This window comes from Bidens hawaiensis, unplaced genomic scaffold (assembly GCF_021521415.1).
Source record: "Bidens hawaiensis isolate Kalapana, Puna unplaced genomic scaffold, B.hawaiensis_p1.1 tig00018766_1, whole genome shotgun sequence".
Classification (NCBI taxonomy): Eukaryota; Viridiplantae; Streptophyta; class Magnoliopsida; order Asterales; family Asteraceae; genus Bidens; species Bidens hawaiensis.
Window position 1 is genome coordinate 215,012 of NW_027492850.1, and position 27,178 is coordinate 242,189.

Below are 27,178 nucleotides of genomic sequence, written 5' to 3' on the forward strand. Positions count from 1 at the left end.
AGGGTATATCTAAAATATAAATTTATGGTATGTCTAAATTATAAAATTATAATAAAGTATGATATATTTATATACTGAATCATATGATTGAAAGTTAGAAAATTACTTTAAATAATATAATTAAATGCTTAATATAAAGTGTGGACAAATAAGTTACTAATTTAGTTTTTATTAATTAACATTAACAAAATTTAAATAGAATTGAACAGTAATTATCAATTAGAATATTTAAAAGTAAAATCAACACCATATATTTAAATCAATATTTGCTGAATTTAGAATCATTCATTGGGTCAAAATTGGTATTTATAGTAAACATTAAGGATGCTTAATCAAATGATATACCACCTTTAATTAAAATATGAAAATTCCGTAATTAAATAATTCCTAATTAAATAATTCTGTAATTTCAAATCAACCTCATATTTAAATCATTAATTGTTATTATGAATAATTATTCTCGGTAAACATTTCTCTCTTATAGTAAGTCTTATGGATGCTTAGTCATATAGTTAATCAAATAATAATTAATAATTAATTAGAATATAGAAATTCCAAAATTAAATATTTTCTTTTGTTAGGTTATTAAAAGATTTAAAATTTAAATTTTCATAACGGTATATATGACGAAATTCACATTTGTGGATGGTTTTTATTTTTTTATTCCTAAAGGTTTGCTTAATGATATTTATAATTATTTGAAGAGAAATGTTAAATAGTAAGTACCTCGCCCAAATAAATGAGTATTTTACCTGTGATAAAATAAATTGATAAAACTTTATAAAATTTAGTAGTGATAATTTCGTACATATCACTAATTGCGTAGAAATTCACCAAAATAAATTTTATTAGCCGGAGTCAAAATTATGAATTCTAATTATTAACTTGAAAGATATTTACAAAAGATTCAATATTAAAATTAAATTAAATATGAAAGAGAATCATTAAAGAGTATTTATTGTATCTTATTTAAATATATTTTTGATTTATTTTATTAAGATAAAAATTAGACAAGTGATTGATATATATGGAAGGTTTAATCAACAACCAATAGGAAAAGGGAAATAGACTTAAAGCCTATTACTTTAATAGTATAGTTAGATAGGTAAGAAAAAATGTTACAATATTAATTTGATGGATGCACATATTAGTCAAAAGTCTTGTGTAACATGCAATGTGTCATAAGTGTTGATATATCCCATAAACCCAAAAATAACATAAAATCCAAAACTTTATTGATTAAATAAGAATCCGAATTACATTGAAATTTAAAATGCGTCAGGTTTTGGGTTTAAAAATTGACAATGTCACACCTTTTATCCCCCCCCCCCCCCTCCCCCCACAAACCGCCCTCACTCACAATCATTTAAAAAAACACTAAAAAATTATAGATTATAAACAGTGTTTTTGTAAGTTTACTCGTGATTTTTTTTCTATACATGTACTCAATTTACTACTCTATAAAATATTGAAAACCTACTCAAACTAATATGAAAGACCACTTGGGAATACTCTGACAAATTATATATCTGCTTCATTTTAGTAGGTGGACCAATTTTTGTTGGGCAAGGAAAGTTTATTTGGTTAGGAGCAAGGCCTTGTATTTTTGTTTGGGGTGATTTTTTTTTATTCCTTAGGTTTAATTCGTTAGGTTTGATTCTTTTATTTTTATTAGAAAAACTAAAAAAATAAATAAATAATAATAATAACAATAATAATAATAATAATAATAATAATAATAACTGAGTAATGATTGCATGAGAGTATTGAAGAGTGTTGACTACACCGCTTTTTTATAAAATTCTAAGAAGCTAACTTGACGTCACTTGGAACGCCCCTATTTGTAGATTTTGACTATGCATGGTCCAAAGGCATCACATTGCCGGTTCGTTTTCCTCATAGAATAAATGTGAAGTTGGATTTTAAGAATCCAGAATAAGTCACATGAAACAAACAACGAGTTTCACATTATGTCTAATATTTTCTTGCCTTACAATTAGTTCCGGTAAGTAGAGTTTTTTTTTAAGATAACTCAATCAAAATAACTAAAAAGATGGAAAAAAACAAGTGACAATGAAAAGCTCAATTTAAAGTATAAAGATTGTAATTTTATAACTCTTTTGTGTAAACAGATGTTAGGATATAAGGGCACTCCTGGTGGTGGGGTCATAGCAACGATAGCCACAATAGCTGCCGGGGCACATGAGGAAGATGCATCTGATGTATTGAAATATTTTAAACGTTATAATAAATGGGCATATCAATGTTTTTTATTAAATTAGTCTGTTTATTTACAAAATTGATTACAAGATACTTTATAGTTAATTTACATTGCAAACTGTTATTGTGAATTGGTACATTAATTAATTTGCATTGCGACCACGTGTTCCTACCTCACCCACAACTAAAAGCTTTATAGAAGTTTTTAACATGAAAAAATCAATAAGTAATTCTCATAAATCACTCAATACTCAAAACAAAAAATGCTCAGAGAAACGTTAGTTCAATTTTGACTCGGTTTCTAAATTAGCCAAACAACTTAGTTTGGTTCGTGAACGAGTTAAACACAAACAATGGTTTAGCTTTTGAACAGCCTACCAATAACAAAGCTCTAAAGACCAATATTTGTTTTTTTCAATTTTACATCACATAAAGAAGTCAATTTAAAAAAAAATAATTAATTAAATGTTTGGATGAAGACCCCTGATTTTTTTATACTAAAATATAAATCAGACGACACCGACAATTTATTTGTAGCCAGCTGCCTGCTAGAGCACGAACCACCGCACAGAAACCAAACCATCCCCACGCGCAGTATCATTCCCCACACTCCAAACTAAACAACAACAATCTTTTGTCATAGCGCGTGGACCGTCGGCAGCGCGTCACTTAATAAATAATACACCATACCATAACCTCCGGTAAATCTGCTCCCGAATCAGTCCTTACTAAATTTAGCATTATCAGTTTTATCACCTCCTCCTTTCAATAATAATAACAATGGCGTACTGAGCAAAATCTACCAGATCTAAAGCTTTAAATTTGAAGGTTAGCATATATATATATATATATATATATATATATATATGTCTCGGCAACAGCAACAACACTATGAGTTTCAACAATGGTGGAACAAAAAAAGAGAGATTCACACTTCTTCTGACGTATTATTATTCAACGATAAATCTGAACAACAACAACCGCCTAATTATTTAGCGGTTGAAGTCAGTAACGATCCACGAGAACGAACACGTAGTGCTAGACAAATCAAACACGTGTGGTTATTAAAACTCATTCAAATTGCTAGCTCGCTAGCTTACGTTACTAACGGTTTGGTTTCGGTTATTAAAACCGCAAACCGACGGATCAAATACGATACGTCAACGACTTCATTGACGTATCGGGTTGAGACGCGTTTTTATCGCGTTATCAAGGCGTTTTTGGTAATTGTGGTTTTGTTGTTGGTTTTTGAGATGCTTGCGTACTTTAGAGGCTGGCATTTTAGTCCGCCGGATGTAGGGAGAGCGGCGGATTTGGTGGAGTATGTTTACGCGCATTGGCTTGAGATTCGGGCGAATTATTTGGCACCGCCTTTGCAGAGTTTAACGAATGTTTGTATTGTGTTGTTCTTGGTGCAATCGGTGGACCGGTTGTTGTTGGTGCTCGGGTGTTTTTGGATTAAGTTTAGGAGGATTAAACCAGTTGCGGCGTTTGAGTATTCCTCGAGCTCGGATTTGGAGGATTATCCGATGGTGCTTGTGCAGATTCCTATGTGCAACGAGCGGGAGGTAAGGCGATGTAGGTTCCTAATCTCAACTAGAATTAATTTGTAACCAATTTTGTTTATGTAGTTTTAAATCTTGTTACTAGACTGTTGTTTGCACTTTTGCTTGATTCTAGTCTTTATTGTGGCCTAACTTTTAATTATTTTAAATTACATGTGGAACTTGCTGTTAATAACTTTGTCTGTGCATAAATGAACTGTGTGTGGCCTTTAGTGTTTTTGCCATTTTGAAAAGAACTAGCATCTTTTCCACTTTAACAAAATGATAATGTTCTGTCTGTAAATGTGTTAACTAACCTGCAGAAAACTGCATCTGAGCACTACCCTGGATTTGACACCACTAGACTTATTCTTGATTAAATATTCATAGTTGTTTTTGGTACATTTGTTGGTTTCACAAAGTTGTTTAGACTGAAATTTTGTTAAGGGTAAAACAAGAAAGACACCACCCCCAAATACACTAGTGTGTATGTCGGGTCCTAATGGGTCATAGAGGCCGTAGGATTTCATATGGGTTGTATGATGTCAATTCAAATCTACATACCTGAGTGTGTCACATCTTAGGGGCCATATGACAGGGTGAAAAATGGTCATGCGGGTCAAATGACTTTGTCAGTGGCCACATCAGCCGTTTCAGTATTGATCACATACATCATAGGATCGTATGATTTGACGAGCACCACCTTATACGCGCCTCATACGACCCATATGACCATTTTTGGCATGTCATACGACCTGTATAACATGTAATGTTTGGATAGTGTGTCAATCGTGTTTCTTAAGCCAAGTTCTTTTGATAATGGTGGGTTGGGGACAATTAAGGTAGCTTTTGGAGTTGCCTTTTTCACTGTGATGCGTACTTAAGTCAGTATAGTAGTATAATATGTAATAGATTAATAAATCATATGTAAATATATGTATTGGTTGCCTGTAGGTCTATCAGCAATCTATTTCAGCGGTGTGCATCCAAGACTGGCCTCGAGAAAGGATGCTTGTACAGATTCTTGATGATTCAGATGATGCAACTGTTCAGGCTCTTATCAAGGCAGAGGTACACAAGTGGCAACATAGAGGCGTGCATATAGTATACAGACATCGACTTATTCGCACAGGCTACAAGGCAGGTGAAGAGGTAGGTCCCAGCAAAGCCCAGTTGGACCCGCAAGACTCACCTTGAAGAGGGACGTCTGCGCAAAGACCAACTGGATCCGCAGGACCCACCATGCTCAGAGAGATGAAGACCTTACGCGCAGTACGCCAGCCGTTCCCGCAGGAAAAGCCTCCCAATGGTGAAGTAGCCCGCCTGTTCCCGCAGCTGCGGATACAAGCCATCAGGGAATGCTACCCGCACTAATAGCAAGGCTACACGCACAAGGCACTAACTCTCAATAATTCAGTAGTCACCTGAAGAAGGAATGAGCAAGCCGGGAATACTCCCGCCCAAATGAGCCAGTCCGTACGCTTCTGGAGGATCTTTTGTACTATACCTGCCAAGGTATGGACAAAATAGACAAGATCTGACCAAAGCAGCCCATGAACCAATCACAGGGTGACAGCTCACTGACAACAGTACGACGAGGAGCACGCTCTAGTACTTAATGTCACTATCAGCCGCTGCCTACTCACCAACCCTTGTCGTGGCACGTACATAGCCTGCAGTTGGTGGAAAAGGAATAGTACACAGCCGGCCATGTCACTATCAGCCGCTGCCTACCCACCAACCACCAGCATGGCACGTGTGTAGCCCACAGTTGGTAGAAAAGGAATATTATACAGCTGGCTGTACCTGCTTGGAAACCTACCTTCGGCTATAAATACTCCAACACCTTGGAACGGTATCATCATCATATACTCTCATATATCATCTGATACTATCTTATCTGCTTTAGCTATTTCTCTTAATATACACTTATATTCAGAGCAATCTAGTCTGATTCTCACGCCGGAGGGTGGTCACAAGGAGGTACCCCCCCTTCTCAGTGACGAGCTCACGGTGTCTGTTTTGCAGGTCATCAGAAGAATAACCATCTTTGCCGGACCTAACCCTCGTGGGAGACATCTACTTGACCCTAAGATTATCCGTAATCTGCCGGGGTCACCTAGTGTTTCTTCAACAGGGAATCTAAAATCAGCTATGAGTTGTGATTATGTAAAAGATTATGAGTTTGTAGCAATTTTTGATGCAGACTTTCAACCAGCACCAGATTTCCTGAAGAAAACCATCCCTCATTTTAAGGTAACTTTTGCTTTGACTTATACACGGATCAAACCAGAAACTTATTTTCTAACATACAAGCTCTTAAATCATCTTATTCAATAAATATATTATTTACTATTGCAATAAAATAACTAGTTTTGACCCATTGCCAACATGGTCATCTTGTCGCCTCTATTAAACACAAAAAGATGCTTACTTGATATATACAATCATATATGTGTACTTCCAAATGTGTGTCTATCACTTGTTAAACATTTGGGACTATTGAAGTTAAAAAGATAAAGAACAACCCACATGTACCTTTTCACCAATATGGGTCTGAAATTTACACACCTAATTTCTGATACTTTTATTATCTGGTGTAAGAGTTCATAAACGCATATGTTTAACTGTGTGTAATGCTGATTATATTGGGTAATATCTTTTCTGTTGAAGGGGAACGATGAGTTGGCATTGGTTCAAACAAGGTGGTCTTTTGTAAACAAGGATGAGAATCTACTTACACGGTTGCAAAACATAAACTTAACATTTCACTTTGAGGTTGAACAACAAGTGAACGGTGTTTTCATCAATTTCTTTGGGTTTAATGGAACTGCTGGTGTATGGAGGATTAAAGCATTAGAGGATTGTGGCGGTTGGTTAGAAAGAACAACTGTTGAAGACATGGATATTGCTGTTCGCGCTCATCTTTCTGGCTGGAAGTTCATATACTTAAACGATGTCAAGGCATGAGTTCCTTTCTCTTAATATTATATGTCGGAGCAACATTAGTCATAAATGTGACAACATCTGAACTCATTTTATTTCTTGCAGTGTATGTGTGAGCTCCCAGAGTCATATGCAGCTTATAAGAAGCAGCAGTACAGGTGGCATTCTGGACCAATGCAACTTTTCCGCTTGTGCTTTATGGATATTATCCGCTCAAAGGTAAAAAAAAGTTAATATTTTTTATATATCATAAACCACATCTTATTCTTTTCTTTGATTACTGCAGATGAGTTTCATGAAGAAAGCAAATCTAATATTTCTTTTCTTTTTACTAAGAAAACTCATCCTTCCATTTTACTCGTTCACTCTTTTCTGTATTATTCTTCCATTAACCATGTTCTTACCCGAAGCCCAATTACCAGCTTGGGTGGTCTGTTATATCCCGGGAGTCATGTCTGTGTTAAACATTCTACCCGCACCCCGTTCGTTCCCGTTCCTAGTCCCTTACCTTCTCTTTGAAAACACAATGTCAGTTACCAAATTCAACGCTATGATATCCGGGCTATTTAAATTGGGCAGTTCTTACGAATGGGTTGTGACCAAGAAACTGGGCCGGGCTTCTGAGTCAGACCTTGTAACGTTTGCTGAGTCACAAGAGGCCAATGGAGAAAGCAGTACTATTCATAGGTCAGCTTCAGAGTTAGGTCTTTCAGAGCTGAGACCGAAAAGGAAAAACCGTCTGTATAGGAAGGAACTCGCTCTTGCATTTATTTTGTTGACGGCTTCTTTGAGAAGCTTGTTATCTGCTCAAGGTATTCACTTTTATTTCTTGATGTTTCAAGGCGTTACGTTTCTAGTTGTGGGTCTTGATTTGATTGGGGAGCAAGTTAGTTAATGTTTCCCGGTTAAAGTAGTTATTCGTTTCAAGATCTCGGGTTAGTCTGTTTTTAAGTATTTTTGTAAGTATATAGATATAATAACTGCGAGAAGTGAATTGGGGAAAGAGGAGGAAAGTGGCGCGAGGGGTGGTGTTTTGAGTGTAAAATATGCACTTGTTTGGTTAGAGAGAGTTAAAGTTGGACATTCTTTATTTGTGTGTATTAGCGATAATTGTATAACAGGCAGATTGATTTCAGATATTACATTGTACACACTCACCTTATTATTATAATCTTTTTTAGTATTTATTATTGTAATGTAATTGGATAACCACGATACTGATATGGTGTTGGAAATTGAATGGTAATAGTACTGTATGCCTGTATGGAACTTCAAGAAGCTATCCATGCAGTTCAAGGTAGAAAAACAACATTGTTTTTTTTATCTAAGGATATCCCATAGACTTTATATTGGAGGAAGTGACTTCATTCCTAGCTTTTCAAATGCACCAACACATTGTACCGTATAACACGTTATATTTCTGGTGATCCAAGTACCCGAGTTATCAAACAAAAGCAAATCCCTCATTGTATGAGAGGGATCTCACATCAGTTACTAACAAAATGGCAAATCAAAGAGGGAAGGTAGCACCCCTAGTGGCCTTACAAATAACCAAATCTAAGTTACAAAATCTAATTTTGCTTTTTTATTGACACGTCAATGCATTATGGTTGTAAGTTGCTTATCAAATTAAGTCACCAGTGTATTACTATATTATTAAAAAATCCTTGACTTCTAGTTAGTAGTTCATTGAGTTTTAGCCACCTTTTAATCTGATTTGCTTCTAAAGTTGGGTGATAATTTCATAAAGGTAGGCTAATAGCTTGATATCATATTGGTAAAAGTAATATATGTGTTGGATGAAGTAGCTTTTGCCTTTTGGCATACACAATTGTCTTTGATGCACTTGTTTTCGCCCTTTTTCTAGTTTTCTTACAAACTTGTATTTGCGGAACATTCCAAGTCTAAAGCCATGTCAAAAAATAAAAAATATAAAAGTACAAAAAAAAAAGGATGACAGATTCAAATTAAGTATCTCATCCTATTATTCACAACTAATGGAAAACATTAGAAGAGCCAAGACCACTAAAGAACATCGTATAACAAACACAACAAACACAAAACAAAGAAAGCACACTTATGCAACATCCTTGTATCAGTGTATGTATGTGTCCATTCCATTAAGCCTTGCTGTCAATAGCCATTGGAGCTGTCTTCTGCACAAAATAAAAGCACAACATTCAGTGGCATGTCTCATAACAAATATACAAAACAAACAAGTCATATATAAGGAATCCAATTCATACTTCAGAATCAAGTGCAGAAAGCTTTGCAAACATGTTTCCATAGAACTTAGCATCCTTCTTGTTGTATTCTCTCATCTTCTCCTTCAGCACCTTATACTCCAGCTTCACATCCCTGTTACCGGGCTCAATTTCCAGTGCTTTCTTAATGTCGATTTCTGCCAGATACAGATCAGCCAGATGTATGTAAGCTTGAGCCCTCCTGTATAAGGCTTTAACATTCCCGCTATCACTTTCCAACACCTGCAACCGAACTCTCCAAGTCAGCATCCATCCATTCACACACCATTGGTTTTATTGAAACTTAATAAACTGATATATTCAAACCTTGGTGCAGAGTTTCTCAGCTTGCTTGTAATCCTTGAGCTTCAGTTTACAAGCCGCGTTGTTGAGATTGCAGGATACCTTCAATGTCTTGGCTTGCTTCTTTTCCTCGTCGCTGAAACTGGTATCATACTCGATGTACTTGGCAGCCTGACACAATTAACCACCCTTCACCTCATCAGCACCAACAATAGAAATAAAGTTTTTCCAAACATCATTTATAAACTCACTCAACATTACCTTCTCATATCGCTTTGAAGCTTTCAAGTATTTACCAGCCTTAAACCATAAGTTCCCTTCTTCCTTCTTTTTCCCAGCTGCCTCAATCTTCTCTTGGGTGTTCATATCCCAAGATTCTTTATCCTACAAATTCATGTATCACTTTATTATTATTATTATTATTATTATTATTATTATTATCACCAAATAACTACACGAACCTTAACAAAGGACACAAGCTCGATTTCATAGGTCACAGTGGAATTAGGAGGAACAACTGCTAACTCCTGCTTAGATTCTGCAGAACCAAACGCATACTCCGGCGCAATAGTTAGAACAGCTACCTCCCCTTTCTTCATTGTCATCACAGCTCTATCAAGCCCGTCAATAACTTGCTCTGTGCAACAACCAAAATGTTTAGAACCAAGCACAACTGAATTTTGAAATCATCATAACATGATGATTTGTATACCTTCATCTGTCTTGAACTCAAACAACTCAGTCTCATCATAACCTTTCTTGGTGAATATGGTGCCATCTTGTAGCTTACCAATCAATTTCACTGTCAATTAACGAAACAAATTATCAGACACCAATCATCATTCCAAATGAAAATGAATCAGATCATAAGTTCATAACATGAATGAGCACATACCCTGAACAACAGCTCCTTCATTAGGTTTTTCATATCCTTCTCCTTCTTTCAAAATCTTCTTCATAACCTTTCTGTCTTTTGTAACATCTGTAACCGACTTCCACGAAACAAGCTCTAAGGTAATTTGCAGTGTAGCATTTGGTGGAACTCCAAGTTCTTGTTTACCGTTCTCCCCAAAACCATCTGTAACCAAAAAAGCCACTTTAAGTGATAAAACCAACCATATAATCATAAACCCTGTTCATAAACTACCAGACTGCAAACTTACATTGAGGTTTAACTGTAAGGATAACCTTTTCTCCTTTCTTCATTGTCTTCACCGCCTTTGATAGTGCAGGGCAAAAATGTCCTAAAATAATATTATCATTATACCATATAAGCAATGAAGCAAAACACATTTCTATTCAGCTAAGTTTAACTTTAATTACCATCTTGAACTGTGAATTCTACTGCATCTGCTTTCGCAACCACGGTTCCATCCTCGAGTTGAACCTCGTAATTGACTAGAACTTCATCAAGGTCCTTAGGATTTTCCCACTTCTCTCCCTTGTTTACAATCTTCTTGAATATTCCACCATCTCTGCAAATGTCCTTAACGCTAAGCCAGGAAAGCAGTTGCACATCAAACTGGAGAGTCGCGTTTGGAGGGATTTTTGGAGGCGAACCAGACTCGCCGTATGCCAGCTCAGCGGGGATGGTGAAAAGTGCATTTTCACCCTTCTTCATTGTTTTTATTCCTTGATCCCATCCCTTAATTACTTGGCCTATCAATAGATATCAATTAGCCTTCACAAACAATCACCATGTGATTGCATATTACAATCATACAACTTACAAAATTAATAAATAAATAATTCATAACCAGCAATGTGCAATCTCTATTTGATGCCAGTTAAAGAGGTGTAAACGACCCGAGCCAGGCCCAAGCTCGTTAAGGCTTGAGCTCGGCTGGTTTTAATTTAAGAGGTCTTGGGTTTGAGCTCGGCTTGTTTAAAGCTCATCTCTGTTTAAAGCTCATCTCTAAAGCTCAAAGTTAGCTCGTTTAAAGCTTTATCTCTAAAGGTGGAGCTTGGCTCGTGAATTCCAAGCTTAAGTTTACCTCGTTTATTATTTATTACTTATTAGTTCTTTAACTGTTGTAATTATATATTTTTTAATGTAATTCAACATGTAATACAACATATTGCTTAATTACTTCTAATAATTTTTTATATAGTCATACAAAATAAATTATAATAGTTATATACTATATAAGATTAACATATTAAATAATAAAAATATTCTTTAACTGTTGTAATTATATATTTTTTAATGTAATACAACATATTGCTTATAAAAAAAATTATAATTTAAACTTGTTAGTTCTTAAACTGTTGTAGTTATTTTTTGTACGCAATACAACATATTACTTGAATTTATAATTATATATTATAATAGTTATACTATATATAAAATTTTAACATATTAAATTTAAATAATAAAAATTGTACTAATAAAAAATCTAGTTTAGGCTGGCGACTCAGCTCGTGGTCAATATGTGAAACCCAGGCTCGGGCATGTTAGTTAAATGAGAGCCTTGATAAAAGCTTGAGCTCAGGTCAATTCGAGCTTTTAACAAGCCAATCTCGAGCTCATTTGCACCTCGTGCCACTAACAGACAGGTAGGATCATATAAATAATCAGCAATTGCAGGATTGACCGCAGGATTGACTAGTAATTGAGGTTATCCACAATGTATATGTATAATTCACATAATGCACAATGAATTCAATGATCTAAGAGCCAATTATAAATCACCTTGACCGAGAGTAAACTTGAACGGAGTCCCCCTCTCCCGACTCGAATCAAACTGAGTACCATCCACCAACGTTCCGGTATAATGCACTGTCATTAACCAAATCAATATTCAACAACTTTCATCACAATCAATTCACAATAATAATAATAATAATAATACCTTCAACCTCATCGCCATTATCAGGTGTCTCCCAACCTTCACCTTCCTTTATCAGTTTCTTCTTCAAACCTTGGTTACCGATGGCCTTTTCTTCTCCAGCCTTCACCGTCACCAGCGCATCGTCCATCATTTCGTCGTTCATTGCTCCGGCTGCTGAAAAGTCGAAATCGTCCTCCATTGTGTGAGTTTGATGAGAATTGATTGATTGATTATTATTCGAAATCAGAGTAATAGGAAGCTTCGTGAAGTGATTAATGCGTGAGGAAAATGGAGTGTGTGAGGGTTTATATAGATGGGGGTGACGGTAAATGGTAAATGAATTCGTTCTAGAGAGTTCTGAATAGGGGTAAAATAGGGATTGTTCCAGATGCATCGGGAGTACGTCTGCAGATCTAAGCTTAGGCCATGTGTATATGTACAGTGTTTTTTTTTATTTTTTTATGTAATTAAATAAAAACCAATTTATTTAAATAATTAAATAAAAATGCATTAAAATACAAAAAAAACATAACAAAAAAAAAATGCATAACTTAAAATATTATAAGAAAAAAATTAAAAAAAAAACATAACTAAAAAGGAAACTAATATCCGTAATATTCGCGCATCTTTTTACGTCGGCGTTGAAACAATAATGAGGCATCCTCGTGAAACCCCTCCGCTTTGAGGGATTCGTAGTCGTCTTTCATTTGTTTTAATTCGAACGTCTGGTTCAGCTTTTCTTGTTGTTTGTTGGATGCTCGAAGGTCGGCTCCAATTACGGTGGCATTTGTTTCCAAACGACCGACCAACTCGTTTATTTCAACGGGCTCCGTATTGAATTGTGTTGACGACGAACCTTCCCCCTTATTTTTCCTCGATCTCCCGCGTGGTCGAAACAACTCTTCTACCTCATCGTCATCGGGTATATTCAAATCTTCGGCTAAATTAACCGTGTCGTCCAGGAAGAAGCTACGAGCATCGGAGGGTGTGTTTGGTGTGCTCGGATTTGTCGACGACGATGTCTTCGACCTTTTTGATTGTCGGGATGAGCCGGCTCGTCGGGCGACGGGAACGGTTGGTGCTCCGGCCCATTTCGCGCAACCGCGTAGTTTTTTCCAACAATTAAAATACTTGAACGGTTTCCTGGGCCGCTCAACAGTTTGGCCCTGAGCTCGAAAGTCGCTCAAGGCTTGAGTTATAATGTCGCCGTCACTATGCCCGCTACGCCAGCCGGACCCCTGCAACCGATTAAATATGCCGGCAAATTTTTGACAATCGGCGTTAAGCCCCTTCCAGTGGGCTTGAACCGCTTCTTTTCCCCGGTAGTCTTCGGGTTTATTGGTTATCTCGAGCCAAGCTTCAAATACTTTCTTCCAAAACACCCCGATGGCTTGAAAGTTAGCTACAAATTAAAATTATTTGTCACAATTAGTATACATTTTAATAAACATTAAATACATTTTTAATAAATACTTAATATTAAAAAACCTACCGACGTTGGGATCCTCCGAAATGACGATCCAGGCCATTGCAAGGGCCACCTCCTCCTCGCTCCAATGCTTGTATGGATCACGTTGCGCCATCGACTCCCCTGGTTGTTTTTTTTTTTGTGTTTACGGGTCGGCTTTTTTGCTTGAACCGGAGGCCCGTGACGTTTGCGTATCCGGTACCGTCACCGGCTCCGACTCCGGTGGTGTAGACCTGAACGCCGGCATTGTGTTTTGGGGGCTGAGATAGTTGGCGTACATGTTTAGGTTCGGGTCGGAAAATTGATACAGATAGCTCGGTTGGTTCAGGTTCCTCGGGTTCCATTGTAAGTTCGGTTGGCTCGATTGCGAACCATACGTTTGACCAAAACCAGGGAATTGGTAGTTCGGTTGGTTTGGTTGGCTCGATTGCGAACCATACGCTTGACCAAAAACAGGGAGTTGGTAGTTCGGTTGGTTCGGGTTGTTTCTAGGATTCATTTTGTTTATTTTTTGTAAGAATTTGGGTATGATTTGTGTATAAAATGGATATAAAATGGAGAAGAAGGGTGTATGTTTATATATTTATATATATTGTTTAATTTTTTTTAAAATTTGACCGTTTGACAACGATCATTTTATTATAATATTATTATTTTTCTTCTCCATCGGGCGACAAGATAACCCCGCCCCTTTTCGCCCAATTATCTCCCGGGGGGGTGTTCTACCCCTTTATCGCCCCATTTCGCCTCAAAGTTGCGCCCACTACACTCGGCCTTAATAGCTGGTTGACAATTGGGCCGATTCAATAGACCTGGAACAAATAATACCATCCGTATTGGCCACCGTTGTGGCGTCTTGGGTGAAAACGCTGGGGCATCCCCGGCTTTTTGATTTGGCGTTTTGGGTCAAGCGTTTACTATTAAATGCGTATATAACATAAATTTTGTGGGGTTTTGTGAGTGAGTGGTGTTTTGGGGTTTTTTTCCCACTACACCCGTTTTTTGCAAAATGTCCGACTATGCGTTACATGGCTTAAAATGTTTGGGTGTGCATAATTTTGGTTACGCATGGCCTAAGTATTTAGTTTTGGCCATTTTTCGTAATTTTATTGGCATGATGACTTGATGGGTCCTAATAGAGGTGGGGGGAAAACCCGGTTCTACCGGACCCGTGGGTTCGAACTAGCCATTAGTTTCTTAGAAATATAGTATTTGGATATGGATGCAACCCGAACTTGTTATGCCTTTACCCAGTCAAAACCCAGACCCGATCCGGTCAGATACTTGATCATACTTGGAACCATGTCCTACTCGACCCGGTATTTTATTTGTGTTAGCCTAACCCAGAACCGGTTTTTACCTAGTTTCGGTTCTTGAAAATACTCGATTTTTGAAATATCGGTTACTAATTGTAACCGGTTATTGGTCAAACGGTTACGCTTCCGAACCAGTTTTTGAGTGGAAAATCTATAACATATGTGACTGGTTCGGATAATATGAGTGTGTTGATGATGCCTATAATATAATTATGTTATCAATACAGGCACTCATAATAAACCGTGTTTTATTACTATAGGTAGAGAGAATTGATCATTCAAAAATAACACTCATGAGACGAGAGCAACTGTCCTGATAATTAGTTCATCTTTTATAAGAAACTAAATTGATTATATCAATCATATATTTGAGCATATGATGTTTGTTCAAAATTAAATACAAAGTGAAAATAACAACAAAGTTATAATAAGCCGTATTATATTCTTGTTTTGACCGATTCAACAATTTCTTCAAGTGTGATTCCGGATTCCCTGCCGTTTGTCGTGAAAGCAAAAAATAGCTAGTAAGTAATATGTAATCTGTAAGATATTAAAACTTATGTTATAGGCTATTGGGTAGCCGTTTAATAATTTCATTAAAATGTTACTTCTGAATCGGTCAACATTAAGTTTGTTTGGTTTATCAGAAGGATATATTTGAATCGGTCAGCAAACCTTTTACTCATTAAATTTTAAAATGATGCTTAATGAACATTCTTTATCGCTTCACATATATTCATAACCCGGAGTCCACCACTCACACACCACATCCTTGACTCACCACATCACCACTACATCGGTGTACTCAAGATTTATTGGCTTAAACTCTCTTATTCAGGTCTCTTACGGATTTAACTTGATCCAGAGGTTGCCAAACAAGCTCCCTAATATATCATAATTGAAAATAAAATAATAAAATATCTATCCAAAATACTAAAATTTCATATAAAGTTTAAAAGATAACATAATCTGTGATCATGTATGTAAAATAATATAATGCTATATCAAATTTAAGTCGTTAAAACCAGTTTTCAGCCTAGTGGATCCATGTCATTATCGGGTGGTGATAACTATATTTGATTGAAAACCATTCTATATATGCTTCAAATTAAATACATTTTAATTAAGTAATTGTTTATGTAATAGCAGGTTACCTAATCTTGGGGGTTGACTAGTGACTACCCTTCATTATTTCTTGGACTCTTATATATAACAAATAATTTACCAACACTTTGATTCTATCATGCGTATATTTTATTGCTCTATAGTGTCTGACTTCAAATAAGCTGCATATTGCTTAACCTCAAATTCTTCTGTTTTGTAGTTTTTAATCTCTTCAGCTGCATATGTCAATCTGTCGTTAATATATCGTTGATCCTAATTGTATTAGTAGAACGTTGTCGCCATGATTTAAAACTTCAAATCCTTCGATATTGTTTTATTTCAAGCTTAAATCGCTATTATAAATTGCTAGACAAGTTGTGTTGATTGAAGAAAAATATGAATAGAAATCTAATGGCTTGATTGAATAAAAAAGATAAAAAAGAAGTATAAAAAATAAATGAAACTATATCATTTTTGCAAATATTAAAAAAACACTATTTTGGACTTTTGGTAAATATATATATAAGAACACTATTTTTGTAAAGAATTTTAAAAAAATTTAACTTTGTCCCTACCATTTATTAGTTTCGTTTCTTAATAAAAAGGACTTAGCTTTGTATTATTTTCCATAACTAATATTCAAAAAATTTTAAAGATAAAAGTTTGTTTAATTGACACTCTAATGTGAATGCTACAAGCAATGTCTTGGCCTCTAAGTCTAACCCATATAATACTCCTCCTGAATACATCATGAAACACCAACTGAAATTTCAACTAACATTACAATATCTTAGCAAGTCAACCTCAAACCAACCAATGTCTTCAATATTCTTTAAAACCAAACTTCCAGTTAATTTCTCCCATCTTAAAACATCTTCATTTCTCTCTATTCTTCAACCTTTCATCAATGGCACTCCTCATCCTCCTCAACATCATCTTCTCCACCATAACACTGGCATCCAACCTCCTATCTCGTTTGCTCTTCAGCAGCACTGCGTTCCTCCTTGTGATTGCAATCCAAGCGTTAAAAGTCCCCGGAGAAGCGCTGCAGTCTGCGATGGAGCAAACCGGTGGTTTCATAAGAAGTTGTGTTGAGTACCTTTTGGAGATTATTTTGGGAGTCATAAGTGAACTTATTGGTTTGGTTTTTGATCTTGTTAAAGATAGTGTTGTGGGGTCTGTGGCCGCAACTGGTGCGGCCGCAGGAGGGCTGGCAGAGAAGATGAAGTCCGCGTTTGATGGGTTGACGGAAGATATTCCGGCGGTTGTGGAGAGTGCGGTGGAGATGGTTACTACAATGGTGACGGATTTGTGGAATAATTATATCGATGCTCAAAGTTATGTTACTGAGAACGCTTGAGTTTTGGTAAGAATGGTAAGAAAATAGGAGCTAATATGTTTCAACAATTTGTGTTTTTTTTTTAACTTTTTGTTGTAAATAATTTTTGTTTGTACGTTGTCTTTTGATACAATTAGTTGCATCATTCAAAAGGTTAAGAGAGATTTGATGAAACCTTTTTATTATTATGTTTATACCTTGTTTACAATAAAGGAAATCTCTCTTGTTTACAAGAAAGTCAAGTCAACTAATTATATCTTAAAATCAAACAAATGACAGACAAAATGCAATATACATACATATATATATATATATATGTGTTTGTTGAAATTTCTTGGATACCATGTCTATTTAATTACCAATATTATAAGGATTCTAAAATGAGGAAAAAAAAAGTAAAATGATATCAAATAATTCATTATTACGATTTTGCAATTATTTACATGCGTGATGAAATATCTTTGTGTGTTCTCGTGTGTGTGTATATGCATTATAGATTTTACGATAAATAGCGAACATATCAAAACACAATTAAAATTATTATTGGTTAAACAATTTATTCATGGTCTCGTTTGTACATATAAAATGGTAGATGCAAACCTATTTTAGGTTCTTTTTGCGATTTTCTTTTTCTAAGGTTTATCTAGGTTTCATTATATTGATAAAATATTTGATACAACATTATATTTGTCTAAAAATGTATATTGTGCGGATATATAAATACAAATCAAATGCATAAAATACCTTAGCAACGTCAACTTTAAAAGACCAAAATCAAAGTAATTAATATCAGATTATTAATAAACACATGTACATGAAACTAAAACGCATATATAATTTTAAAAAATCTACTGTATATAATAGTTGAGTTCATATTAGTGTATATAAAATACATCACATTCATGAATTCACATGAAGAAGTGACACCTTGGTTTCCTTAGCTTAATCGTCAAGAAACTTCAAACCAACCAACTAACCACACGCATAGAAGTTACACCTTGGTTTTCCGGGCAATTATGTTGAAAACCAATCAAAAGCCACAATATACAAAAAATTATAATAGTAAATAATAATAATAATAATAATAATTTAATATTTGTATGTGTTTAATTAGTTTTTAACAAATAACAAGTGTTTCTAATCGTACGTTGCTGCGTGGTTGGTTAAACGTATTATATGTTCGATGTAAAGGCGTGAAATGTCAAAAAGGATATCAATACGTGTTTTACATAAATCGAAAAACCATAAAAACAAATAGCAGTATCGGTTCTAATATTATCAATATTAAAGATGACAATTAAACTCGAACCTGATGAGAAAACCCGAAACATCTGGACGCATAGTACCTATCCCATTAGGTATGAGATTTATATTATGCCCGATTACCCAATAACATAGCCCCTTTTACCAATTTATAAACCAGAGTAACCTGACATATAGTATACCTTAACATTTGGTATTTAATTTTTGTTGAAAATTTTTTTTCTAGGTAGAATTAGATGTATCAAATGCAACTTGGAGCATTAGTTAATTGTAAAAACTTGTTCATACCAAATATTTGTTGTAATTTATAATTTAGTGCCAGCATTAGTTAATTGAAAGACGAACTCGACGAAATGAACCGTCAACGAAAATTTATCTTAGAGTTGACGGTTCATTTCGTCGAGTTCGTCTTTCAATTCAAAACCCGTCGCCGATAACCCTGTCTGTTTCCTCTTTCCATTACTTCTTCTACCAGGCTGTAGAGGGAGCTCCTCCTTCTCGTATTCAACGAAATCATCATCATTTAAGTTGAAGTTTCGAGCATCGGACCTCGGTGTTTCTAGATCACCCGAAGATGATGTTTTTTTTTTAGCTTTTTGGATCCCGTCTACTTCTGGACAAGATGGGGGTTCAGTGTCCCACTCAGGGAAACCCTGCAGATCCCCAACACTTCATGTACGTGAACACCCCTCGGGTCCTTTGATACTCTTCCAACCCGTTTTTTAATGATGCATGTAGCATTAACACCATAGCCCACCCGGTTTTTGCACGCTGATAATGCGTATGAAAGAGTTGGTGTGTGATGTTTATATCGGCCCACTTTTTCTGACATAAAATTCTTCGCCCGGTAGTCTTCCCCTGTGCCCATTTGTTAAAACAGTGTATGGGTTTTTTTTGCCAAAAAATGTTTGATCTTTGATAGTTGGCTACAAAGATGTTTATATCAGCCATCCCTAGCATTTTCATGTACCCCCAACATGGTCGGGTCGAAATTAAAGCCCATTTAGTAGTTGGGGTCAGTACCAGTTGGGTGGTGTAAGGCTCCGTTACCGGTGCCCTACATTGGACGTTGGATTTACTCATAAACGCAGTTCTAAATATCAGAGTTAATTAAAACTTTCGCGAAATAATATAAAACATCAACCGTTCGTTACAAATATCCATAATTTGTCTTTTAAAACATAACATAAATTATAACATTCAAAACATCATGACAATCTTCAGATGCCAGCCTCTTCAATCCTGCCATGTGTCCATCTCAAACCAGCTGTCTCAATCTGTTAATTTGCGGGCATACTAAAAGTCAGCTACGCTGAGTGAGTTCTAGTTAATCACATAACTTACTTTACATACACATATATGTGCCCGAATGTACGCATTACATACATATCATGTTCATCATTCGTCGATACACATTCATAGCTATCCATACATTACAAAGGGCATTTCACCCTAATACCTCGGATATTATTAGGGTCCGGTACCCTCCATCCTCGGATATTATAAGGGTCCGGTCTCCTTTCATCCTCGGATATTATTAGGGTCCGGTACCCTCCATCCTCGGATATTATTAGGTCCGGTCACCCTTTCTTCCATACGTCTATACCATACTTTTTTATATACATAATTGTAAGTTTCATACGTACATACATCATTCATTCTTCCTCTACAATATATATATATATATATATATATATATATATATATATCATCAAACCATTACCTGACAGTACATGCAATATCCGAAGATCATTCACGTACCGACGAGAAATCATTCATACATTTCACATGATACATATATGGCATACACATATCACTTAGGATAAGTGTATTAACTAATCACATCGAGTATGCACACAACCCCGAAAACATAACAAGGAATGGGGCTAGAAACTCACCTGAATGCAGTTACGTTCCCCGTTAATAGTTATTCCCTTCTTTAGCTGTGCATGACTAACTATATAACAATTACACATATCAATTAACTATCACTACCCAAATCGCGTTTCTAGTCTAATTATAACCCTCAACGAACAGCGGGGTCTAGGGGTGGCAGCCCCTAGCAGGGTCCAAGGGGCAGATCCCCTGGCTGGGGTCGAGCTGGTTGATGATTAATTTGCTAACTTAAAAGATCGAGGGCTTCTTTGTAATTAATTCATTCTTTTCTAAGTCCAGGGACTGTTCTGTCATTTTATTAAACTTCTAGTTCGTTACTTGGTTCTTAACATTCATCATAACGAACTGGTCCTTTGACGAATTGGACCTTATAACGAACTGGTCCTTTGACGAATTGAACCTCATAGCGAATGACCCCTCAGTAACGAATTGAACCTTCTAGTTCGTTATATTCTTTTAACGAATGGTCATAACGAATTGGGGTTAATTCGCTATCTTTTCCTTAACGAATCTGGATACGAACTAAGGCTAGTTCGTTATTCTTCCCTTAGCGCATTGGCATACGAATTAGGCTAGTTCGTTAAGCTTCCGTTAACGAATCAACTTGACGAATTACCTGTAGTTCGTTAACTCTCCGTTAACGAATTCGGGTTAGGTCAGAGAATGTCAAAAAATTCTCTGACATTCCCTTACCTCTATACTTTTCCGACGCCGTCGTCGCCGGAAAAACGAGATCTCACCCGTTTTTCACCGTTTTTCGTCCCGTTCGATCCAGATCTGAGCTAGGGTGACCCCTAGGCTCATCTTAGGTTCGGTTATACCCGATTCCACCCGGATCTCATGACTTTAACGGTTTTAACGGTGTTAGCTCGCCATTTCGTGACCAAATCTAACGGGTATTAGTTCATACAACATCATACCATCATTATCAAAGGTAATCGGGTTCGGTTTTCTATCTTGGTTCGGCTTTAGGAAGGAGAGAAATTAGAGAGAGAGCTTAAGAGTGTGTTTTGGTGGTGTATGAAATATGTGTAAATGAATGAATTAAATGGGTAATTAAGGCTTATATAATTATGGATCATGGGCTTAAGCCCATGGTCTTTCCTTTATAACCCAAGTCCATAACTCATATCCATTTATCCAACACTAGCCCGATTCATAATAACTCATATTTTCATTTTATTAACCGAAACTAGAAAACAGGATGTTATTGGTGGTGTTTGGTCGTGGATCGGTTGAGTCGGTTTGTGGATAATTCTTAAGTCTCACTAACATGATCGTGATCAATCTACTCATTATTAATCTAGTCTCAATAATTGTTCAGTATCAAGTGCTTGTTTGGTGTAACTGGTATGCTTAGTATAAACATCAGTGGTAACTTGAGTTCCGTATTAAAACAAGCCCAATAGTAATTGTGATCTTCAGTAGTAACATAGTTTACTAATAACCCTTATTCAGTGTTATCATTGGCGTCAATACTTCTTTTAGTATAAACATTAGTTTTATAGAGGTAGGGTACCAAAAAGACCCAAACACCCTTAAAGACCACCCGCGGGTGAAGAGAACTCCCTCAAAAGTCACCCGCAGAGAATATTAACCACCCGCATAACTCAAAATAAAGGAAGAACGATGACAAGCTATAGAGATTGTGCGGGAGGATCCTGACACCCTCAGAAGTTATCCACATGGTACTATTCCCACCCGCAAAGATGACCAGAAGGTATCGCCAGATGACAGTTGTAATTAACCAACTCCTTTCTAGAAGATTTACCAAAATCCTTTCTTGGAGAACACGAGATGTAATAGCCAACAGAAGAAGGACAGCTGGCGAGATTGTTACAATCATGCACATGGCCAAAATAGTTTGTCCCATCATGTGTAGACACGTGTCCAGGTTGTTACAACCATTCACATGGCCGATATAGCTTGTCCTATCATATGCGGACACGTGTCCAGGCAGCAGGGCCGACCATAAGGTGTGGCCGGGTGGTCGACGACCATAGGCCCGACACACCATAGGCCCGAATTTTTACTTATTTTTTGTAAATTATATGTATTTTTACTAAAACAATATGTATATATATTGTTTAAACTTAATTACAAAACCATTAGTTGGTCTAGTGGCAAATAAGTATCACTCCCAACCCAAAGGTTGTGGGTTCTACTCTCATTTGAGCTATGTTTAATTCTATTTCTATACCAACATTTTTTACACACCCAATTATAACCTAGTAAACCCATATAAAAATTAAATTGTTTAGACCCAACAAAATACTACTTTTACTTAAGGCCCAAAAAAATTTTCGCCTTCGGCCCAATTTTTTTCTTTCTCGAAGTCGGCCCTGTCAGGCAGTTACGAAAGCATCATCTGGAAATGGACACTAGACCAAATTACATTTCTTTACCCTTCGGCTATAAATACCCTCAGTCATCTTCATAAGGTATTCATTCACTCCCCACTATCTACTCTAAATACTTAAGTACTTTCTCTCCGTCGGAACTGTACTTATTCTGACGCCGGAGGGTGGTTACGGGAAGACCCCTCCCCCTCTTGTCCTTCCCCTAAACAAGACAAAATATAAAAAAACAAGACAAAATTCCTAACCATAAACAAGACAAAATTACATTCTAAGTAACGGGTTTTTAAGCCACGCCACCCAATTTATACGATGCTTAATATAACAAAACGAGTACCACATAAAAGAAACTAAAACAATGGAATCAAAGAGACTTTATCTATTCTTGATATTTAAACCAAAACACTTTATTCTGAGCACTTCAAATAATGCACCAAGCGGTAAAAATAATCATCTCGACAACATTTTTTATCCATTTCACCCAGCTATTAAATCCAACCAATCAATAATACTTTTAGGGCCTTTATTAACCGAAAAATCCAAATCCAACCAACGAGCAATAGAATTCCAAATTTTGAATGCAATAACGCAACCTCCAAACACATGATCCACAACTTCCACCGAGTTCGAATACATCGGATAATAAATAGAAGGGATATCTAAACATTTTAAACTTAAATTATACCTCATTGACAAACGATCCAATAGTAACCTCCAAACCAAAAAAAAAATGACTTTCTAGGAGTACACTTGTTCCATCTCGTTGGAGAATAACCACTCGGAGCCTCCCATCGATCAAGATACAATATAATTCCTTTCACCGAGAAAAGATCATTTGATTCCAGCCCGCACGTCCACTTATCATCGTAATTAGCAAGGAAAAAGAAGAGAGAATGGATATCATATCGATACGTTGAGGATCCTCCACCCCTTGGATTCTCCGATTCTTGTCAACCAACCTCTCATTAAGGAAGCAATCTTTGTGTTATCTCTAGATTGAATAATCTATGGAACTACGAACACACTAGACCATCTCCAATCCACACGTCTTTCCAAAAAAGTATTATCCCCATTCCTAGCTTTTTTTTTCTAATAACCGATAGCGGTATTATGTTTTCATCGTTGAGTTTACTTATCATCATTACAATCCTTGCCCAAATCCAATTCCTTTTAATGTTTTAGACCAATCCATGTTGATCAATGTTTGCTTTCCATTTAGAAAGTTTATTTTTAAACTTATCAATCAGAACATTCTAACTCGTAATGTTTCCCTTTATGTGTTATTTATCAAGGGACACAAATAATATTTAATGCAGAAAAATAAAGTTAAAAAGCGAAGAATTCAACTATACACCTTTTTCTTAAGGGGAGTATTTATACGATGGATATGAGTTGCGGCATAGCTTGTTGCCCGTTTTCCTGCCACTTTATTATAATCGTTTTATAGTAAATTATATATAAAAAAAAGTATCGTATATTAGTTTGACTTCCACACCATCAATGTGCCTTAGTAACCTATCACTATATCGACCATGCATTGTTAGGTAAGATGAGGTCCAAGGAATGTCCTCCTAGATAATTCTAGGAACTAATATGTTGAGTTGTGTAGACCAGTGTTACAAAAATCCGACTAGACACCGATTAATTGTTTGTCTCCACCTTATTGATTAATTTTGGGCTAGTCGACTAATTAATCGATCAATGGTCAAATCTGACCAAAATCATGATTAATCGGACTTGGTAGGTGTTTTATGGCGAGGTTCCGCCCAAAATCAGCGTTTTCCGATGAGATTCCGTTTAAATTCAACGGTTTCTAATGATATTCCGGCCAAAATGTATATTTGTGTATATAAAATTGAAAATTACATAGAAAGAGTGTGTGTGTGTGTGTGTGTATGTATGTAAAAATGAAAATTATACGTTAAAGTCTGATCCAATTAATCGTTAGTCTCCAACCCACCTCCCGACTAGCGACTAACGATTTCTATAACACTGGTGTAGCCACACTACTATCTTTGTGATGCATATACATATTTAATTTTTGGTTTATCAAACTTAGCCATGTTATGTCCGACTAATGATATCGAAGTTGGTTAATCAAAAGGATAGTTGGGCCAGGGGTGGCCCCGGTCCCCTCCGTTTTTTTGCACAACAGTGTAAATTTACCTGTTTTGTCCGACTTTTTTTATACGTAGTGTAAATTTATCCGTTTTCAACTGAAAATTTGATCCCAGCCCCCTCCGTTTTGGTTTTTGTAATGTGTATTTTCGCCCCCCCCCCCCTCGACATCTTCGTTCAAGCTTCGCTACTGCATCCACTATTTGTTTTCCCCAACTCTAAATTATAAAAAATTGTTATACCAACGTTTTATATATAAAAAGTTATTATTCATCATTCTCTAAATTATTGTGAGTGTATAAAACAAAGAAATATAATAAAATTGTTGTTTGTGAGTAAGATAAAGATAAAAATTGTGGATGGATTGTGAGAGATTTTAAAAAATAAGTCTTAAATTTTAAAAAGTATGAATTTTAATTAAGGGGCTATTTCATATATACCCTTACAATTATTGAAAATATCATATATACTCATGCAATATTAAAAATATCATATATGCCCTTACAAAGTTATTAATATGTCATATATACCAAATTCATTAAAAAAATTAAAAAACAACCATATTACTCTATTTTGATAAGATGTGATAAAAGGCATTACAATGTAGGCTATTTGATGCGATAAATCTTCGAATGGTTTGCCATTTTGAAGAAGTTACGAGAGTCGATTTGGTTGTCGTTAAAGGTGAGAAACGTCGTTAAAACTAGAATAATAACATAGGGTATAAACGCATTATTTAATAGAAGGGATAGAATGGTCTATTCGTTAAAAATGAGCATGCATGAAAGTTAAAATTTTAAAAAATAGTAGTAAAATGGTCATTTATTAAATTATTATTAATTAATAGGGGTATATATGATATTTTAATTGAGTTTATAAAGACATGTATGATATTTTATTACTTTGTAAGCGTATATATGATATTTTAAGTTTTGCTTGAGTGTATATGATATTTATAATATTTGTAAGGGTATATATGAAATTAATCCTTTAACTAAATTATAGAGTAAAAAATATTATAGGGTAAAAAACGATTGATGAAATGGTCCGAGTCCGTGAGATTACAGTTTTCATTACTCAAACCATCAATAATTGAGATGCCACGATCTAGCTTTCTACTTAATTCTTTTAATTGTACTCATTCCTTGTTTTGAATTCGCCATTCGTAAGAAAAACGTGCATGCAACAAAAAGAAATTATAATGAAATATTAATTTAGTATTCGCTACATAGGATGCCATGACCTGTCGTCTTGTTCAGTCACATAATAGTAGATAGCACGTTGATAGTCTTCTTTTGTTTACATATAAGACAATGACTTGTCTTTTCTCTTGTCCGTACGTTTACAAACAAAAACCAAGGATGTCCAATTAACCCCTCAACGTATAGCAATCACACCTCAAGAGCATGTCATGTAGAATGTTACACCTGTGCGTCGTATAAGCTGTAATTTATCTACTAATGTTGTACATTATTTTGGATTCATTAGACCTAGCTTTGATTTCGTTTAAATAAAAACAATAATTCTTTTCTTTTTCGTATTTTAATGATCTAAATAAGTGTTTTGAGGTTCGATAGATTTAGAAAGTGTACTATGCTTGTAAAGGATTTTTGTAATTTGATTTAAACAAATATAAAAATCCACTTAATACACTTAAGACAAGATTTGGATTATCGAGATCTTTCTATCTTTCTATAGACTGGTAAGCCATGACTACTACATGGAACTTACGGAAACAAATTAATAGGTAGGGATGAGCAAATTCGATATTAGTAAAGTTTTGAGTTTCGGTATCGATACTGATATCGGTATTTACCGATTCTTTTACCTTCAATTCCGGTACCATCCTGGTACCGGTACCGGACCGAAGATTTCAGTATCTTTATTAAAAATTTACGATTTTCGATACCGTTACGATACTGATCTTATATTAACGGAATTAAAGAAAATATTGCAAGGAATTAGTACACATCATATAGTTATTTAAAAAAATATATTATGGAAATACGCTATATCTAAAATAAAGTAGTAATAATTTGCAATGAAAATAAAGTTGATAAACACAGGACCAATTATTGACTTATATCTATATGTATTAAATCTAACATGCTATTCTAGTGGACGAGAGTCTCCCACGTGAACACTTTGCATATATATATCGTCCACAATAATGTATAATTATTAAGGCATATTCAATTCTTTCCACTCACACTTGTTCAATTCTCCGGCT

The 27,178-nt window shown here is 35.5% G+C and overlaps 2 protein-coding genes across 3 annotated transcripts; one reads left to right on the top strand and one right to left on the bottom strand.

Annotated features, from left to right (window-relative positions):
• Positions 1–2,708: 2,708 nt before the first annotated feature.
• On the top strand, positions 2,709–7,861 carry LOC143556999 (putative xyloglucan glycosyltransferase 6). The gene is made up of 6 exons (XM_077046175.1): positions 2,709–3,788; positions 4,719–4,908; positions 5,902–6,020; positions 6,438–6,728; positions 6,816–6,929; positions 6,997–7,861. Exons 1-6 carry the CDS (start codon positions 3,087–3,089, stop codon positions 7,603–7,605), a joined length of 2,025 nt encoding a protein of 674 aa, XP_076902290.1. The 5' UTR covers positions 2,709–3,086; the 3' UTR covers positions 7,606–7,861.
• An 809-nt stretch (positions 7,862–8,670) lies between these two features.
• Positions 8,671–12,440, bottom strand: LOC143557000 (peptidyl-prolyl cis-trans isomerase FKBP62-like). Of its 2 annotated transcripts, none has more exons than XM_077046177.1 (11): positions 12,109–12,440; positions 11,949–12,035; positions 10,580–10,915; positions 10,420–10,500; positions 10,152–10,334; positions 9,969–10,058; positions 9,718–9,893; positions 9,518–9,640; positions 9,281–9,427; positions 8,957–9,196; positions 8,671–8,863 (listed from the first exon to the last, which is right to left on the bottom strand). In XM_077046177.1, exons 1-11 carry the CDS (start codon positions 12,284–12,286, stop codon positions 8,831–8,833), a joined length of 1,674 nt encoding a protein of 557 aa, XP_076902292.1. In that variant the 5' UTR covers positions 12,287–12,440; the 3' UTR covers positions 8,671–8,830. The 2 variants fall into 2 exon arrangements, with proteins under 2 accessions (XP_076902292.1, XP_076902291.1); XM_077046176.1 differs by having other exon boundaries at positions 8,671–8,866; positions 12,109–12,438.
• Between the last annotated feature and the right edge of the window lie 14,738 nt (positions 12,441–27,178).

Coding starts and splice junctions, on each gene's coding strand:
- LOC143556999 (XM_077046175.1), top strand. CDS start 3,087: ATGTCTCGGCAACAGCAACAACACTATGAGTTTCAACAATGGTGGAAC. Junction 4,909..5,901: donor TCGCACAGGCTACAAGGCAG/GTGAAGAGGTAG, acceptor TTTCTTCAACAG/GGAATCTAAAATCAGCTATG. Junction 6,930..6,996: donor TGGATATTATCCGCTCAAAG/GTAAAAAAAAGT, acceptor TGATTACTGCAG/ATGAGTTTCATGAAGAAAGC.
- LOC143557000 (XM_077046176.1), bottom strand. CDS start 12,286: ATGGAGGACGATTTCGACTTTTCAGCAGCCGGAGCAATGAACGACGAA. Junction 12,036..12,108: donor TAATGGCGATGAGGTTGAAG/GTATTATTATTA, acceptor GGTTAATGACAG/TGCATTATACCGGAACGTTG. Junction 10,501..10,579: donor AGAATTCACAGTTCAAGATG/GTAATTAAAGTT, acceptor ATATTATTTTAG/GACATTTTTGCCCTGCACTA.